This window comes from Tachypleus tridentatus, chromosome 10 (genome assembly GCF_004210375.1).
Source record: "Tachypleus tridentatus isolate NWPU-2018 chromosome 10, ASM421037v1, whole genome shotgun sequence".
NCBI classification, from domain to species: domain Eukaryota; kingdom Metazoa; phylum Arthropoda; class Merostomata; order Xiphosura; family Limulidae; genus Tachypleus; species Tachypleus tridentatus.
In genome coordinates, this window is record NC_134834.1 from 40,368,503 (window position 1) to 40,386,657 (window position 18,155).

At 34.6% G+C, this 18,155-nt stretch overlaps 1 protein-coding gene across 2 annotated transcripts in view; it reads right to left on the reverse strand.

Moving 5' to 3' along the window:
• Positions 1–17,877, reverse strand: part of LOC143229119 (protein Skeletor, isoforms B/C-like) — an 83,476-nt gene extending 65,599 nt beyond the window's left edge. Inside the window, exons 1-2 of one of the 2 annotated variants that reach the window (XM_076460968.1) lie at positions 17,753–17,877; positions 12,132–12,361 (exon numbers count right to left, since the gene is read on the reverse strand). Coding sequence is in view for 1 of the 2 variants with exons in the window: in XM_076460967.1 (XP_076317082.1) it covers positions 2,934–2,982 (49 nt within the window). In the remaining variant the exon portion in view is untranslated. Of the gene's footprint in view, positions 1–2,933; positions 3,548–12,131; positions 12,362–17,752 lie in introns of those variants that run through there. The other variant, XM_076460967.1, reaches the window with a different exon arrangement.
• Between the last annotated feature and the right edge of the window lie 278 nt (positions 17,878–18,155).

The following is an 18,155-nucleotide window of genomic DNA, read 5'->3' on the forward strand; positions in this document are numbered from 1 at the left end:
CATTACGCCACCTATTAAAACTTGGAAATTTGCCAATAATCAAAACTAATACAATTCATTTTAATTCAAGGAACAATCACCTTGCCGTATACAAAATGGACATATCAATAATAAATACCGACAAAATTCAGTGTAATTGAAGACAAACATAACAATATGTAATAAAACAGGCATTTAACAGTGATCAATATTAAAAAGATACATTATAATTCAAGACAAACCTTACGTCATCTATTAAAACATGGACATTTGTAAATGACAAAAACTAAGACAATTAAGTTTAATTATAGAGAAAAATTACCTATCTTTATACACAGGGACATTTTCTAAAACAATAGGGACATTTGGCAGAGATCAATACCAACAAAATTCATTATAATTCATGACAAATATTGCATGACCTAATACTACAGTCTTGACCAAAATATTTGCTTATGTTGTGAAAAAATAAGATTATTATTATTAAGATGGAATACAAATGCAATTAGTGTTGTCAAGCTGTATCTACACATGTAATTTGCATAATGAGACAGATTCTGTGAAACGATATGATATGCTGCAGATTGATGTAACCCATCGTGATTTTATCCCCATTTGTCACTGGAAGATGCTGAGATTAAGTTATTGTAGCTGATTTAGAGTAATGGTTAGCAATTTGTCAGTTCATTTCTACCCAACAGTTCTCAAAGAATAACAATCTGGAAACTTTTCTGGCTATGGCAAACTTGTAACGTCCTCCTAGACAAGATAATCCTATCAATATGTGCACTGTGAAAAGTAGCATTGTCATCTTAAAACACAAAATTATTGTGAAACCTTGTCCTAACATGTCAGAAATATCATTTCCATGTGATGCCTGTAGGAAACGCCATTGACATACCTCTGGAAGTATGAAGAGAAGTTCTCCACTCTGATTAATATTTGCCCAGCCGTGTACTGCACCACCCTCTGTGTGTTCCCCGTAATAAAAATGGTCTTCTCTCATTTGTTTTCCAGATAAACGACAAACACAAACCCTACCTCAACTTTAAAAGTTGGAAGCAAGACTCATATGAATACGTGACATGTTGCCAATGTCCTAACTGTAAGTTGGCATGCTGTTTTATGCAAGTAACACAATGACATGGACGGATTTTGGTTAATATCAGTTTGCAGCTAGCCTTTCTTACAAAATAATTGTTTGGTCTGTCTTCTATTCGCTGTTGTTCTGGATACCCTGGAATGAGTGTGTTCATGTCATTTCTGTCGTAAGGCGTTGCAAGACTTCTTTCGATCTTGATAAGTTAATTTGATCAAAACACTGTCATCTTAGACAGTAGTTTTTCAGTGTTTACTAATAAACTTTTTTAGAACAGTGTTTCCTACAATTCAATGACGTTTTAGGAATCTGAAGATAATACACTACAGGCACTCTACTATATTGGCAATGACTGTTTGTTTCATATCATTTCTGGACAGTCAAACAATTTAAAGGCCTATAACTTCTAGTACGTGACGAGGCGTGACTTTACACTAAATACAAATGAATGTTCTCAACCAAACGTTAATCTGTTTTATAGAAAATTATACCAAAAGCACACCTTTTTATACAAAACAGGTCATTTACCAAAAACATTCACCATTGACTAATAATACCAAGATAATTATTGCGCCACTTGATACAACATGGGAATTGGTAAGTTATTAATATCAAGAAACAAACAGTGACATTTACCGATGATCAATGCTAACAAAGTTCATCGTATTTTAATATAAACATTACGTCACTTAATACAACAGGAATATTTACCAATAATTAGTGCTAACAAAATTCACTGTACTTGAAGACAAACATTACGTCATAAAGTACAACAGAGATAGTTGCCCGTGATCAATATTGAAAACAATTATTGTATTTACGATAAAAACAACTTGTTACTTAATACAATAGGGACATCTGACTGTTATCAATAGTAACAGAATATACCCAAACATTGTATGTATCACCTAATAGAAGCAGACATGTTCACTCCTCTATTAGTGCTTTCCCTATCCATATCAGCCGTTTTTAAATATATAATAGACATTTATTATTGATCGATACTAGTATGTACGTAAAGATCAAAAAGCAAAAACAATAGAGGATGTTATTGTTACGACCGTATATTTCTAAGAGACCAGAAAAAAAACCTCAATGTTCTTTCCAAATAAAAATCCACATATTTATGCAATTAACTTAGAAAAATATTATTATTATATATAGGTGCATTAATACGACGTGAATTATTTAGATTTTATCTTACCAAAATAGACCCACTTTCAGGAATCACAGCAATGATTGCTCTTACCAAACGACAAAAATAAACGTTGTTAACAACTGTATTCTTTTATACAGTCTTACCACAAGAGTTGGTTATATTCAGCTGGTTCTATGAGCAAAAAATGCTTTGTATTAACATTCATTGCACCAAGCAGTAGGTGTAATGATAACAGTGGCTGTATTAGTTTCTTTATTGTGAAATCAATATTTGATGGGGGGTTTTGCACTTTTTATTATACACAAGCATACAAATACCAAATAAGAACCGAATATAAAATTGGATCTTCCAATTAGAACTACCTCAACGATCATTAAACGACTGATTACATACAATATTGATATTAACAACGTACTGTTTGCAAAGCCATGTTAAATGTAAAATAGATTAGTATAGACTTACCCATAACAGTTAAACATTAAAAAAATGTTGATAAAACCTATCATAAGTTATTTCAAAGAAAAAATGTAGGTGCACAATATTCATTTCTATTGAGTTTTACAGGGTGATCATTTTGTTTAACAATGAAATATGCTTGGAGTTAAAGTAATTATGAGCATAAAGTGATATATATATCAGTTATTTAATATTTTAACCGTTTTGAAATGTATAAACACATCATAATCTTATACTTACCTGCCAAGAAAAGAAGAAACAGACCGACGAAGCGAGGACTAGATATCATTTTACTCAACTTAAGTAAAGGAGCCGTTAATTCCAGAAGAAGCTAAGCTGGTACGTGCTATCCTCTTGAAAATGATCACCTTCTGATGAGTATTCTGCTTTTGTGTACACTTCACATAGGCCACAAGAGCATTGACCGTGTTTTGAACACGTTCGAGCTGTCAGGAAGAGTGGAATCGTCAGAGCCCCACCTGTGTGGCTGTTGTATAACAACTACTTTTTATAAGTCTTGGACTAAACAAACATGCGAGTGTTATGCTACAGTGTTCCTTATCGATACTTGTTTTGCAGTCTTTTATGTTATATGAACAACTCAACCAACTGTCAAGTGCTTCGGGTCTTTAAGAGTTGAAAGAGAGGGAGGGACAGCTATGGAGCCAGCCCTCTGCTTAAAGACCTTTCCGGATGGTCACCTCGGTGTCCAGGGAACTGGGTTAGTTCCTTATCCATAAGGTATATCGTGACCTGCTTTTCAGGTGCTCGTTGGTTATGCGTTGAGGTGACAGCTCTAACTGGTGCCAGTGACGTAATCTGAGCCCTCCGGTCTTAAGTAGTATTGTACCCCAACCTCTACACCCTATATCTGAGCCCTACAGTGGTGAAATGGCAGGGGTACGAGTTTCCTCAAGGTTCTAGGTAGCAAAATGCACCGTGACTTATATGATTTGGCTACAACCAGTTTAACAAAGCACTAAATGACCTTTCGCTACGTTCTACTTTATGTTCGACAAACTTTTTTTGTAATTAAATTGCTCAAGGTCACAAGTTTGAATTTGCTATTCAAGATATCTAGAGCACGTGCACATACATGAAATGTTTAATAAATATATTGTTTTCAGGACAAACGCTTGTTAAAACAAAATATCAAAAATCCTTTCTACAGATTCCGTTGAAACAAAGTTTAATATTTTGTTGATAAATATACATATATTGTATTTTAACGCATAGAAAAGCCTAATATAGTTTACATATGTTTAGTTTAAAGAGTGATTTTATCTCAAAGTAATTGTGATTACTTAACACACTCGTGCAGTGGATATTGCATACAAAAACTGATAAACTTCATGAAATGTTATCTGTTTTGATTATTGAGATCGATTTTGCTATTAGTAATTTATTAACCTAATGAAAAACATTATTTAGAAAATTTTAAAATAATTAAACACGTCCTTCATAATCAGTCCTACGTTTAAACCAAATAAACAGTACTGAGGTACTATATAAGGCAAAACTCACAGAAACACAATAAATCTATATAAACGTATTCTTCTAAACATGAGGGGAATCTCAGTAACTGCAGCACTTGAAATTCTTTTTCGTAGGATTAGAGTAAATTGATCTATAAGACCTTTGTTACCCTTATTATTAAATATATGCTTGTGCTCCAGCGGTACCAAGTGTGAGATGCTTGTATACTCGATTGAATTTTATTACTCATCAAGATCTATACTTTCCTACCCTCCAACTGAAATTATTTCAGGCAGGATTATAGTAAATTAATCTATAAGGCCTTGGGATGATAAAATACATCAATAGAAAGGCGTTAACGTCCCGAGTCCAAAGCTGTAATTAGATCTCAAATCAGTTTTTACATAAAAACTTCGGAGTCATTCTATGGGCTTCTATGCCGTGGTTTAAAATAAGAAGACGTTGCTGTGTAACCTTTTAAGCACATGGTTGATGTCAGGGGCGTAGCCAAGGGGGTTAAACCCCAATGGACCCAAACTTTTTAGACAAGTTCAGTTGCCACCTGTGAAATTTTATAAAGATCCGTGATTGCATGGCAGATAATTTCACACACAACAAATGGTCAAATGCAAATTTCTGATTAAACACTCTTTTAACACAGCAAGTTTTGTCAGAATGAGAGAAATACAATCGAATATCTATGAAAGGTTCAAAGGCCTGTTCGTTCTTACCAGGACATCTGCAACACAGTTTGGTTCAACTTTAATATCACGGTGAATGTATAATGAGGCCAGGCCATTCAATCGATCTTCAGTGGTGGTATTTCTCAAATACGTTTTGAGTCTACTGAGAGTTGAAAACGAACGCTCCACTGAGCTCGTTGACACAGGCAGCGTGGCAAATACTTTCAACAGTCTAGAAATGACTGGGAACATTTCTGTATTGCACATTGCATATGCATCTATGACATTTTTTGGTCTGTTGTAAGCAAGTGATTTGTACCAAACCCTAAGTTCACCTACTGCAGCTAATGAAGTGCTGTCAGTGTCAGCTTTGTACATATTGACCAACTCTTTAATTTGGTCACATTGTTGTGCTGTAGGTTATGATCGTTCTGTGGTAGATCCTGATGGTAGTAGACACATAAAGTTTGTAAGGAGAATTTTGTGACTGGACAGATGGTCACATATTTGTGAAAGAAAGTGATCAACAAATGGTACAAATACAACAATACGAAAGTACTCATCAGGGCTAGTGGTTTGTGGGTTAGCACGGTACATCTGTCTTTTAGCCTGCCTTGGCATTATGATGTCAATTTGAAGCTCACTATACAGAGTTTAAGCCTCACAGAAAATGTTGTTAAATTTATTCACAGTATTATTTCTGAGTGAACAGATTAAATCTTCCACTATTTCTGCGTGATGCATCGCAGCACCTAAATCAATGTTCTGTTGCTGCAGTAAGTTGCACAAAAGTAAACTAAAGGAAAACAATTTAGCAATGGTAAGTAGAGTGATGATGAATTCTGGCTGTGTTATAGAACACAACAATTGATTGGCTTGCGTGGCAGAATCTCAGTCTTACCAACCTGATATGGTCTCAAGGACATCCGCAACTGCATAGATAATTCTAGAAAGACAATGACTGAGTCATGCCACTCAACCCACCGGGTGGAGCAGACACCTTTCAAACTTTTTTTTTCGATTCAGTTGCTTTATTCTCCACCGAAAGAGCCAAAACATGCTTTCGTTTGAGTATATTGAGAAAGTTTTCAATGCTATAAATTACTCCTATGCAATTTCGCACAGGAACTTCTTTACAAGCATCAAAAATTGCCAAGTTTATGGCATGGGCACTGTAGTGTACATAGGGTGCAAGTGGGAATTTATCAGTTATGTCTCTGGACATCATTGAATTTCCCACTCATAGATGCAGCACCGTCATACCCTTGTCCTAAAAGAGACAGAAAGACATAGTTCTAATTAAGTTATTTTGCACATAGGGAAGTTTGTTATGAGAGTACAATAACCTGGAAGAGAAAGGATTAGAGCTGTACTTCACAGAGCAGGCTGTGACTGTAGGCCTACAATCACTAGCAGCAATGAATATTCAGTCTAAAACTCATCAGAGTGTTTGCATTATTTTTAATACAAAATTAATATAATGAGGAGTCGACGTACCTGTTTACCAATGCTGACATAATCAGAAATGTAATTTCCAATGTCCCAGACTGGACCTGAGGTGGTAGTGACAGCACTGGTAGAAGGCCACGATGATGACTCTGACAATTCAGTTGACAATTCTGATTCAACCTGATTGGCTGCAGCAGATTGATCATGTTTAGCCTCATGAATGGCTTTAAAGAACCCATGGAGTGTCTTTTGCTTTTTCAGGCTTGACATAGTGATTGATTGTTTATCATTCACTATAGATGGCGCTAATGGTACTAGGTTAGTGCCATAGTGCTACCAGCCTGCCAGGTGCCACCCACTGTTTATTTGTGAAGTTAATTCTTGAAATCCAGGGAATCTGAACATACACTGTCCATGATATTTGAATACAGATTATAGACACTATATATATATTTTGCATTCTCCTGAGTGAGTCTATATTTTATATGTTGATGACAGGACTGTAGGCCTACTTTGCTGGGCCTGATAACTTTAAGTTATATATTATATATATAAGCCTATATATTTATTTATGATTAAAAAAATAAGAGAAACACCTCAGTGTGCCATTCTGAAATTTGCCAAAAAGGTGGTTTCAGAATGCATAATTCAGGCTTTTCTCTTATGTTTTTATTTAAAAGTTTTCTCGGGGTACATGCCCCGGACCCCCCTAGCATGGCTTTGCGCCTACGGCGCTTGCATCAAGTACTCAAACTAACCCCCCAATGGCCATTCTGGCTACGCCCCTGGTTGATGTACTTCTTTCTGCATACACATGATTAACCGGCGATATTTTAAAGTGACTATCACAGCCTAATATTGTAACAACATTATGTCGGTTAGATTACAAAGTAACTGAAACAGTCTTCTGTGGATTTTTGATCTGAAAGAGAATTATTTAAGACACTTTATGCAACTGTAGTAACGAACTGGTTAATGTAAATGAATTTATCACTGATTGGATAACAGAGTGATGAAGAATAATTCTCTTGTCAGTTTGGTTCTAAAGTAACTGAACCTAACTGTGTGGATTTTTAACGAGAATAGAATTATTTAAAGCTCTGGATTCAATTGTGGTGATTAACTGTGTAATGAAGGTTTGCATGTACATTTAACTTGTTTTGAATATATTACTTTAAAACAAGTAGATTGAGTGCTATACGTTTATTATTCAAATTTATGGCGAAAAAATCATAGGTACCTACTGTAAAGTATCCAGCTAATATACATACGTAAAAACCTGAAAATTATTAACTGACAGCAGTTTATATACATTTTTAACTTGGTGCACCAATGTAAAAACATCAAGATCCAACTTAATTATGTACTACATATAATTCACATTGTTGTTACTAAATGTGGCATTCCTATTTGTAATACCGTGAAAGCAAAATGTATAAATTTGTTAATTATAAAAAGAAACTTTTTTAATGTCAAATAATTTTAAAATATCACAGTTGTGTTTCGGGATCAAGAAGTAATTTCTCATACTATCACATATTGTATAAAATATCCTTTTTTTTATAAAAGTTGCCCTTTTTAGTCACCGTTATTGGTATTACAACTAACAGTCGCCACGCCAGATTAATTTTCTTCATTACCTTCTACGGAAAGGGATTAAATATTACTATGATTCTATTAAGTATCGCAATTCCAGCATTTCCTAACATCTATACATTTAACACTTTTTCTTATAGGTAGACATATTTGTCTGTCTTCCTTATCTAACTATTCTCTTCTATTTATTAGATCATACTATTATATTTTTGTTCCATACATCAGCTTGGTAGCAAGCATGAAGAGTATGGTTATGCAGGCAAACTGTTTATTGGTATAACGAAAATAAAACTTACGTTTCCTTACTTTTAACATAATAATATCGGTGTTGACCGGTAATCAGAGTATTATTCTTCCAAACGTAGATGTAGTTTATGAAATAATGTAATTGTTTAATTGTAGAGTTACCGATGGTGTCTTAATATCTACTATAGAGATTTACTATTAATCTGCAAAATTACATCTCAACATGTAATTCCATCTATAGCTGGCTTAAACACTTTCAGCTCAGCGTGTAATTACGTACATGGTTTGTTTACGAACTTTCAGCTGAGCATTTAATTATGTACATTTTTTTTTTACCTCAGAGTACAGTCCCAGAGGGTTAGGCAATAGTTATTTTGTTTTTCTTTGCTGAATACTTGGGTGTGTTGTCGATTTGCTGCAGCACATTCATTTTGCATTATGGTTTGAATATGACTAGCCCGGTGTATTTGAACCTCATATTTTAGATGTATAAAACAAATAAATTCTCATAACTCAAGTAAAATGGTAGGTTTTTCACGATTATTAAATTATAAGTCTAATTATGTCTCCATGGTTAGTGTGTCGGATTGTAGAGTCAAAGCTCCTGGATTTGCATCCCGTTAACGCCAGAATATTAATTGCTCTACGTATTTTGGGCTTCTCGATGCGTTATAAGAATGACGATCAAATCCCAATATTCAGTCTGACAAAAGTAGCCCAAGAGTTATCCCAAGAAGAGCTTATTGTTAGATATATACAACTCTTTAAATTCAGCGTGAGTGTCATGATTTTGATGGTTTATGTATTGCACGAGTGGTAGATTTGGTTATTTTTAGAAACGATAGTTTGTCGCAAATTTGTTTACGTAACTGTTTTCCAATCATACGTTGTGCAGTTCAGTTGTTGTGAATTGCCAATAGTTGTATTATCGTACCATGTTACTACAACCTTCTAAGCTTTTCTTGCATTTTAAACTGAGTGTTACTACATCATAATATCTAGTAGTATAAGGAATGTTCTAAATCTCTACCATGCTAAAAATACGCAACCAATATGTAGTTATAGATCAATAAATGATTAGTTTAGTAGATAGAAAGAAAGATCTAGACTGCTTGATTGTGAGTTTAGCCATAAAGAGCGTATAACGGCGTTTTTTTTTAAAGTGAAGTTATCACAAACTGTATTATAATAATAGAGTGTGGTAAAAATAATTTGTCTTTTCAATTGTATTTTAAAGTAGTTGAACCAGTCTGTATGGGCTTTGACAGAAAAAAGGGCAATTATTTAAGGCTTTAGATACAACTGTGATAACCAACAAAGTAAGGAGAATTTGTATGTATGTTTGACTTGTCATATATTGTGTGCTATTTGTTTATTGTTGAAATTTATCGTTAACAAATCACAGACATCTGCTGCGAAAAATCTGGCCCATCTATATATAAAAACCTGAAAGTGTACAAGAAACGGCTGTACGTTGTATACTTTGAAGTTCACGGTTTTGTATACAAGAAAAGGTAAAACCTTGTATGCTGTGATGTTCGTATATTGTGCAAGACTGATCCTTGTATACCTTTATATGATATACTTACGAACAAGAAAAGACTGAAACCTTATACATTAATATCATGTATCTATATATGAGAAAAATTTGAAGAAACCTTCATGATATTCTTATTTATATGTATAAGAAAGGACTACACTTTGTATTCTTTAATATTCATAATTCTGTGTACAAGAAAAGGCTGCACCTTGTATAAATTGACTTTGTGCATTTGTATAAGAAAAGCTGAACTGTATATACTCTGATGTCATATTTACGTATACAAGAAGAGACCGCGTATACCTTGTTATAATAAAAAATTTTCAAAATATTGTACACCTTGATATTCATGAAGCGTTCCATGTTTGTTACCTTAAGTTTAGACGACGTGTTCAATATTTGTTGCCTACAATGTGTGTGCATTGTTGTTTCAAATCACTGACTTCTTATTTGACAATCCTAGAGTTTATGTACATTATTTGGTACGTATATATACATTAATCTACTAAATACAATTTTTGTATATATTTCATCTAGACGTCTTTACGCAATTTACATATTTCTCCTGATTCGATAGTTCTTTTGTGAAGTGAAATATTGTTGTACACATGATTTCTTTAGAAAACCAGGCATGGCCTTACCTTTTAGCTAGTCTGACTACCAGAATAAAGGTTGATGGTTAGCATTCCGTGATAAAAAAAAAACACGCTTCATATGCTTTGGGACGTGCGGCTACTCTATAAGAAAAACAGTAACTTGAGAGCTAGCGATAGGAACTGCTTTCCTTCTCATATATCCGTTCAACTTTAGAGATGACTAGTTCAAATAACATATGTAACTACATAACTGAAGCAGTCATCAAATCAAATATTAATCCGTGATGACGAGAAAACCCAATTGTAGAGAAAATTATATATGTAAAAACGGCTGGTATGGGTAGAGAAGGCTCTATGTAGAGAAGCGAACAACGTTTCGACCTTCTTCGGTCATCGTCAGGTTCACAAAGAAAGAAAGAGTTACTGACCGATAGTTCACCAGATGTTTGAAGGGGGTTGTGTAACTGAGTGTAGGAATGTAGAGGGCGTGCTTAGATGTTTGATTATATTTATTAATATAGGTATAAAGGTGTTCCTTTGTATTGGCTTATTTTGGGCGTGAGTTGTTGTATAAGTAAGGCTTCTTTAATTTTGCGTCTGTTTATATTTGTTTCTTTATTTAATATTTTTGGGTTTTCTATGGTTATGTTGTGTTTATTTGATTTGCAGTGTTCGAAAACGTGTGAAGGTGACTTTTTGTGTTATTTAAGTTTGGTTTCCATTTTTCTACTTGTTTCTCCAATATGACTCGTAATCTGAGGGTCGCGGGTTCGAATCCCCGTTACACCAAACATGCGTGCCCTTTCAGCCGTAAGGGCGTTATTATGTGACAGTCAATCCTACTGTTTGTTGGTAAAAGAGTAGTTCAAGAGTGGGTGGTGATGACTTGCTGCCTTCCCTCTAGTCTTACACTGCAAAATTAGGGAAGGCTAGTACATATAGCCCTCGAGTAGCTTTGCGCGAAATTCAAAAACAAACAAACAATTCTCCAACATAGTTGTTTTGTTGTTGTTTTAAATTAATCACAAAGCTACACAATGGGCTATCTGTGCTCTGCCCACCATGGGTATCGAAACCCGGTTGTTAGCGTTTTAAGTCCGCAGACATACCGTTGAGCCACTGGGGAGCTCTCCAATATAGAAGTCGTGGCAGTTATCACATTGTATTTTATAAATAATGTTGATGTTGTGTTCGTCAGTGCAGTTTTGACATCGTATAGACCTTAGTTTTGTACCTGATTTTTGAATAAATTGCGTATTAACTGGAATGTCATATTTTGTTACTAGTTTTTGCCAGATGTTGGTTATCTTTTTGCTGATGTCGGGAATATATGGTATGCAGCAGTATATGGTTTCGTGATTTTTGAAATCGTGGGGTATGTTTACTTTTATATATGTAAAAACGGCTCGTTTGGGTTAAGAAAGTATTTTACGCAGAGGAGCGAACAACGTTTCGACTTTTCAGCTGTGAAGGCGTTATTATGTGACAGGCAATCTCACTGTTCGTTGGTAAAAGAGTAGTCCAAGAGTTGGCGGTGGGTGGTGATGACTTGCTGCCTTCCCTCTAGTCTTACACTACTAAATTAGGGGTGGCTAGCGCAGATAGCCTTCGTGTAGTTTTGTGCAAAATTCAAAAACAAATAAACAAGCAATTTAAAGACGTACAGCTGCGTCTACGGAATATCTTGTACATTAAAGCATTTATTTAGGCAAAAGTCCAAATGGCCCTTTTTCATTTATTATTTCTATTATTGTCATACTATTTGCATGAAAACTTTTTAAAGTGTCATATAATGAACACGTGAAGCCAAGATGTATCCAAGAGTAATTAATTTCGTGGAACAGTTACTTACCAGTTGGGCGTTTTGTGTGCCCGTTTTATCATACACTAAAAACGTTTCTCAACAGCACGCTGGATGTATTTTGTATTCGGTATGCCCCCTGCCTAATCCGTGGTCATAACTTTCGAACATAAAAGGTACTGTAGGAATATCTCATTCGGGTAAAACTTCTTTCAAACAAGAAAAAGAAACTGTCTTTCACCAGGAGTCATTCACAGCTTTCCAAAATGTGATGACAAAAACTGAAAGGAAAATAACAGTGCATTAAGTTTTAGTAATTAGTAAAACAAACAAGACAGCTAACAGCACGTGTAACAGACATTTTATTGTCTAAAACTTGAATGGAGGAAGAACTAAAATAAGATTATAAGAATGATACTTTTCATTCTCGTAATACCTGAAAAATGGTTATAAAAAAAAATCAAAAATTTGCCAGTTTTTAAATTTGAATTCTAGTTTAGAATACATCACGGAAACTAACACTGAAGTAAACTGACAAAATGATGCGATTTCGTCTGCAACATTAACTAAATATTCAGTGAAAACTTATTATTATTATTCCACGACATTGCAATGTGAAAGAAGTAATGTAATAGGTTATCTATACTAGTCTTTTCTGTAACAACAACAACAAAGGATACAGAAAACAAACATGGAGAAACTTATGGTTTTGTGTTTAAGTGATTGGTTTAAAGTATTTTATTATAATATGTGCTCGAAGGTCTTGCTTCAGTTCGTTAATGTTATTAAAAATTACCAAAAAAGATGGTCAAATAAACATTGAACTAAAAAACGTTTTTATACAACTCTTTATGTTCACATACATATCATGTTTCATATAGCTGTTTATATTCACATAAAGACTGTTTTTATACAACTCTTTATGTTCACATACAGATCATGTTTCATTAAGCTGTTTATATTCACGTAAAATTTTTTTATCAGTTCTTTCTGTTCACCTACAGATCATGTTTCATATAGCTGTTTATATTGACGTAAAGATTGTTTTTTATACAACTCTTCATGTTCACATACAGATCATGTTTCAGTAAGCTGTTTATATTCACGTAAAATTTTTTTATCAGTTCTTTCTGTTCACCTACAGATTATGTTTCATACAGCTGTTCACATACAGATCATGCTTCATACATCTCTTTGTGTTCACCTACAGATTATTTTTTATACAGCTTTTTCTGTTAACATGGAGATCGTTTTTCATAAAACTCTTTTTGGGGAGTATCACATGTTTAAGCGATTAGAAGGAATGATTACCGGTTGATTTACGTGAGGTATCGCAGGAATTGCTTTTTTGTCCAAATAAAATAAAACACCTGTTTTTACTCAAAATACCTATTCACAGATTTATTATGGAAAGTTTAAACAATCTCATTTCTCAGTAGCCTGTTTAAAGTTATATGTAATTTTATAAAATGAAACTAAATGCTTTCTTAGGTGACCAGGTGTAGTTGTTAGTTATCATCACGAAAGTCTTATGCAATAAATTTAATTGGATTAGAATCACGATTTCTTTTATTTATAGAACAAATAATCAATACAGCGATTGAAATATTCAGTCTAAAATACACCCTATCCGTACATAGATTAAACGGCATTATCAGAGATCGCATCCCCGTCGCGCCAAACGTGCTCGCCCTTTCAGCTGTGGGGGCGTTATAATGCGACGGTCAATTCAACTATTCGTTGGTAAAAGAGTAGCCCAATAGTTGGCTGTGGGCGGTGATGACTAGCTGCCTTCCCTCTCGTCTTACACTGCTAAATTAGGGACGGCTAGCGCAGATAGCCCTCGAGTAGTTTTGCGCGAAATTCAAAATAAACAATTATCAGAGACCTAAAGTTTTAGATATAGTGTCTCTAATTTTTAGCTATTTGACCAGAGGAAAGGCGTAAAGTCAGTACTATTAGCCATCACAAATGCTGGCTTTTCGAACCAGATAATAAGATTGACTGTCTACATAATGCGCACACAGTTGAATCTGTGCAGAAAGTGTTCCGCGACATCACGTTTCGAGTTTTCGATTCGCTACCCGGTGTGTTAGCAACTAAACCAGGCTCACATACTTCGTTTTTGTTTTGTTATTCATGTTTCAATCGTGTAAAGCACTGAGTGTATGAAAGAAACTTTATGAAAATAAATATAGGGTGGCAATGAACCATGAGGCCGTTAGTTAGGAGGAGAAGAAAACTCTTTAAAAAATAACAAAAAATAAATATTAAAAAAAGAAAACTGTGATATTGGCTAATGAAATAATAATCAGCCCAACCTAGCTGGAACATAAGGTAATCAGTTTTACTTTTTTCTTTACATGCAGATATTGACAACCAAAAATAGCCTCACTTGCATTCAGTGACAATCTAATAATCAAACAACGGACATACACGAACATTGACGTTCTGAATCAAGTGACAAGAGTCAAAACAAAAACATCCAACAACAGTACATTCTGCAAACAGTAACAATCAACAACAAATACACAAACGTTCAATAAAAGCTACGCATTTTATCCAGTAACAATACTACAGAAAAGGCACAGACATCAAAAATAGCCACGTCCTGTACTCGGAGACATTGTAACAGTCAAGACACAATTGTTCAAGCCACATCTCTCAAGAGTTAAGACACAAACTTCCAACAATAGTCACATCCTACACTCACTAATAATTCATCACTCAAGACTAAAATGTCCAAGAAAAGCCACGTCTTGCACTCAGTGACAATGCAACAGAAACAAACACCGACATGCAAGAATACTCAGCCCCTTTACTCAGTAACAATACAACAACCAAGACACAAACTTACAATAATAACAACGTCCAGCACTCAGTGACACCATAACAGTAAAGACAATAGTGATCAAATTTCCTAAATTCTTGCACTCATTGGCAATGCAACAGCCAAGACGTATGTATCCAAGAGTGCCTATGTCCTACAGTCATTCACAATGTAAAACTCAAAACAAAAAACAAAAAGAGCCAGGTCCTATAATAAGAGACAATGCAAGAGTCAGTACACACACATTCAACAACAGCGACATCCTGCACTCAGTGACAATGTAAGAGTTTAACACAAACACCAAAAAAGAGAGTATCGTCTTGCATTCACTGATAAAACAACAGTTATGAAACAAACTTTACAGAATAGCCACGTCCTGCACTCAGTGGCAATGAAACAGTTAAAACACAGATATCTAAATATAGCGACTTTGTGTACTAAGCGCAAATCTAGAGTTCAAGACAATAACCTCCAAATATAACCAAATCCTTCACTCAGTGGCAACGCAACATTCAAAACAAAGATATTCAAGAGTAGCCACATACAGCACTCAATGATATTACAACAGTCAAGATAAAAACATCTTAAAAGAGTTACATTCCACATTCGTTGAAAATGCAACAATGAAAACATGGACGTCCAAAAATTGCAACATCCTGCACCTGTTACAATGCAACACTGAAGACAAAGATGTACAAAAGTATTCAATTCAACAGTCAAAACAAAAACATCTAAGAATAGCTATATTTTGCACTCACTGAAAATGCAACAGTTAACACATAAATTTTAAAGAAGAGCCAAGTTCTGTACTCATTGACAAAGGTTAAAGGCAATAAACAGGTGTCCAAAAATAGGCATGACTTACACTTATTGACAATACACAGTTAAGATACAAGTATTGAAAATTAGACACGTTCTACATTCAGGTATAACATAAACGTTTAGGCAAGTGTCCAAGAATTGGTATGCCCTTCTTTCAGTTGAAATTCAAAAGTCTAAGGACAAATGTCTAGAAGCAGTCATGTCTTGCACTCACTGACAATTCAACAGTCTAGAAACAGACATCCACAGATAATCATTTCCTGTACTTAGTGAGAAGACAAGATTTAAGACACAGACATTCAGTTACAGCCATTTCTTGCAGTTAGTGATAATGTTACAGTAAAGACACAAATGTTAAAGAATAACCACATCCTGTACTCAGTGACAATGTAACAGTTACTGCTGAAGTTACAGCAGATTAAAATATGAACATATATTATTGAATATTTGAAACTAAGGATAATTGTATTGTTTGTTTGTTTGTTTTTGAATTTCGCGCAAAGCTACTCGAGAGCTATCTGCGCTAGCCGTCCCTAATTTAGCAGTGTAAAACTAAAGGGAAGGCAGCTAGTCATCACCACCCATCGCTAACTCTTTGGCTACTCTTTTATTAACGAATAGTGGGATTGACTGAAACATTATAACGCCCTCACGGCTGGGAGGGCGAGCATGTTTGGTGCGACAGGGATTCGAACCAGCGACCCTCGGATTACGAGTCGAACGCCTTAACACGCTTGGCCATGCCGGGCCTGGATAATTGTAAATGATGTGATGTAAAAATAAAGGGTACTAACTTACATTGTACAACATGTGTATTTATCTTTTGTACAGTCAAGTAATTTATAAAAATTGTTGACGTTAATATTTCAATTATTAATCAAGCATTCAGAATGTTAAGCGCAATACATATCCTGTTTATTTATTCGATAGTTGTGAATCGCATAGCTACAAAATTGGCTACATATCTCACCACAACTGTCAATACCAAACTTTAGACTTACTAATGATTCTTTGGGGGTGCAAGACGTACATTACCAAAAGAAAACGTAATAAGAAAATTGCTATAAGTTTATTTTAAAATTCACATTTTGGTTTCAATAAATCGAAATTCAATTCATTTATTTCAAATCTAATAAGTCAGTTATCTTATGCACATTCAATTTCATGAAAAGACCAATGATACCGCAAAGTCGCCATGAATCATACATATAGGTAAATTTTGGCTAGTTTAGTTTTACTTATTTCAATTTCTACTATGTTCACTACTGCATGACTTCGAGTGTCTCCATTTAAATTACTTATTAATAATGCTTTCAGCTCATAACATAGCTCCAGTATACTAACGACTCCCATTTAGTTTGTGGATCTGTAAAAGCAATGTAAAAGATCATGCAATGCTTTCTTATGCCATCTGAATTTTCGGTTGTTGTTTTTTAATTTAAATATATTGCAAAAGAACAGAAATAAGTCACATATTTGAAGCCTACCTAAAATTTGAAATCACTGTCTATTGTTAAATGCGTAGATTCATCATACCTCTCCTTATTTAGCTATCTTGTAGATGTATCATTACCTCCCCACATGCTAAGACATCACTCTGCTTTATAGAGATCATAACAGCTATCACGATAACTGCATAAGATAAAAAGTTGCGTCCTATATATTTACTAATATAGCAACTCTTAAAACACTACAAATATTTTGCCAACAGCTTGAAAATGTTTATGTTTGATTGCTTGTTTGCAGTTAAACATTAAACTACTGATTGGGCTACCTGTGCTCTGCCCACCACTGGTATCGAAACCCAGTTTCCAGCGTTGTAAGTCCGCAGATGTATCGATGTACCACCAGGAGGCAGCTTGAAAAATGATAGAACTCTTATTGAACACACCCAACTAAGAATCTTTACGATAATAAGTCTCACAACCTTCTATATCAACACCACATACACATAGATTCATTTAATGCTAATCCAAAGACTCATTAATCTCTACTAAATAAATTTCGAAAAAAAACACACCTTCAAATCAGCCACTTTAAAACCTAAGATTTCGATAGATGTGTTAAAAACCCGTTCATAATATGGACACACTTCATACAAAGTTCTTCGGTAGTTAATCTACCAAACCAGACAACATTGAGCAAAACATTTCACAAAGGAGATAGAAGATAACATGTTTCCATTCCTAGATGTAATAGTACCACCAAAACACGTGGTATATTTTCAGAATTATGGACAGCGCCAGCCTCTCCCCGATTACAGGGTTGAGACAGACTAGTGAGAGGGAGGGAAGTACGTTTCCTTAGAGAACATATTTCGCTAAAACCCGGATTTTGATATCCGTAGTAGGCATAACACAGTTATCTCTTTGCCTAGCTTTGAGCTTAACCACTAACAAATAAATATATTGGAGAATTTAGGA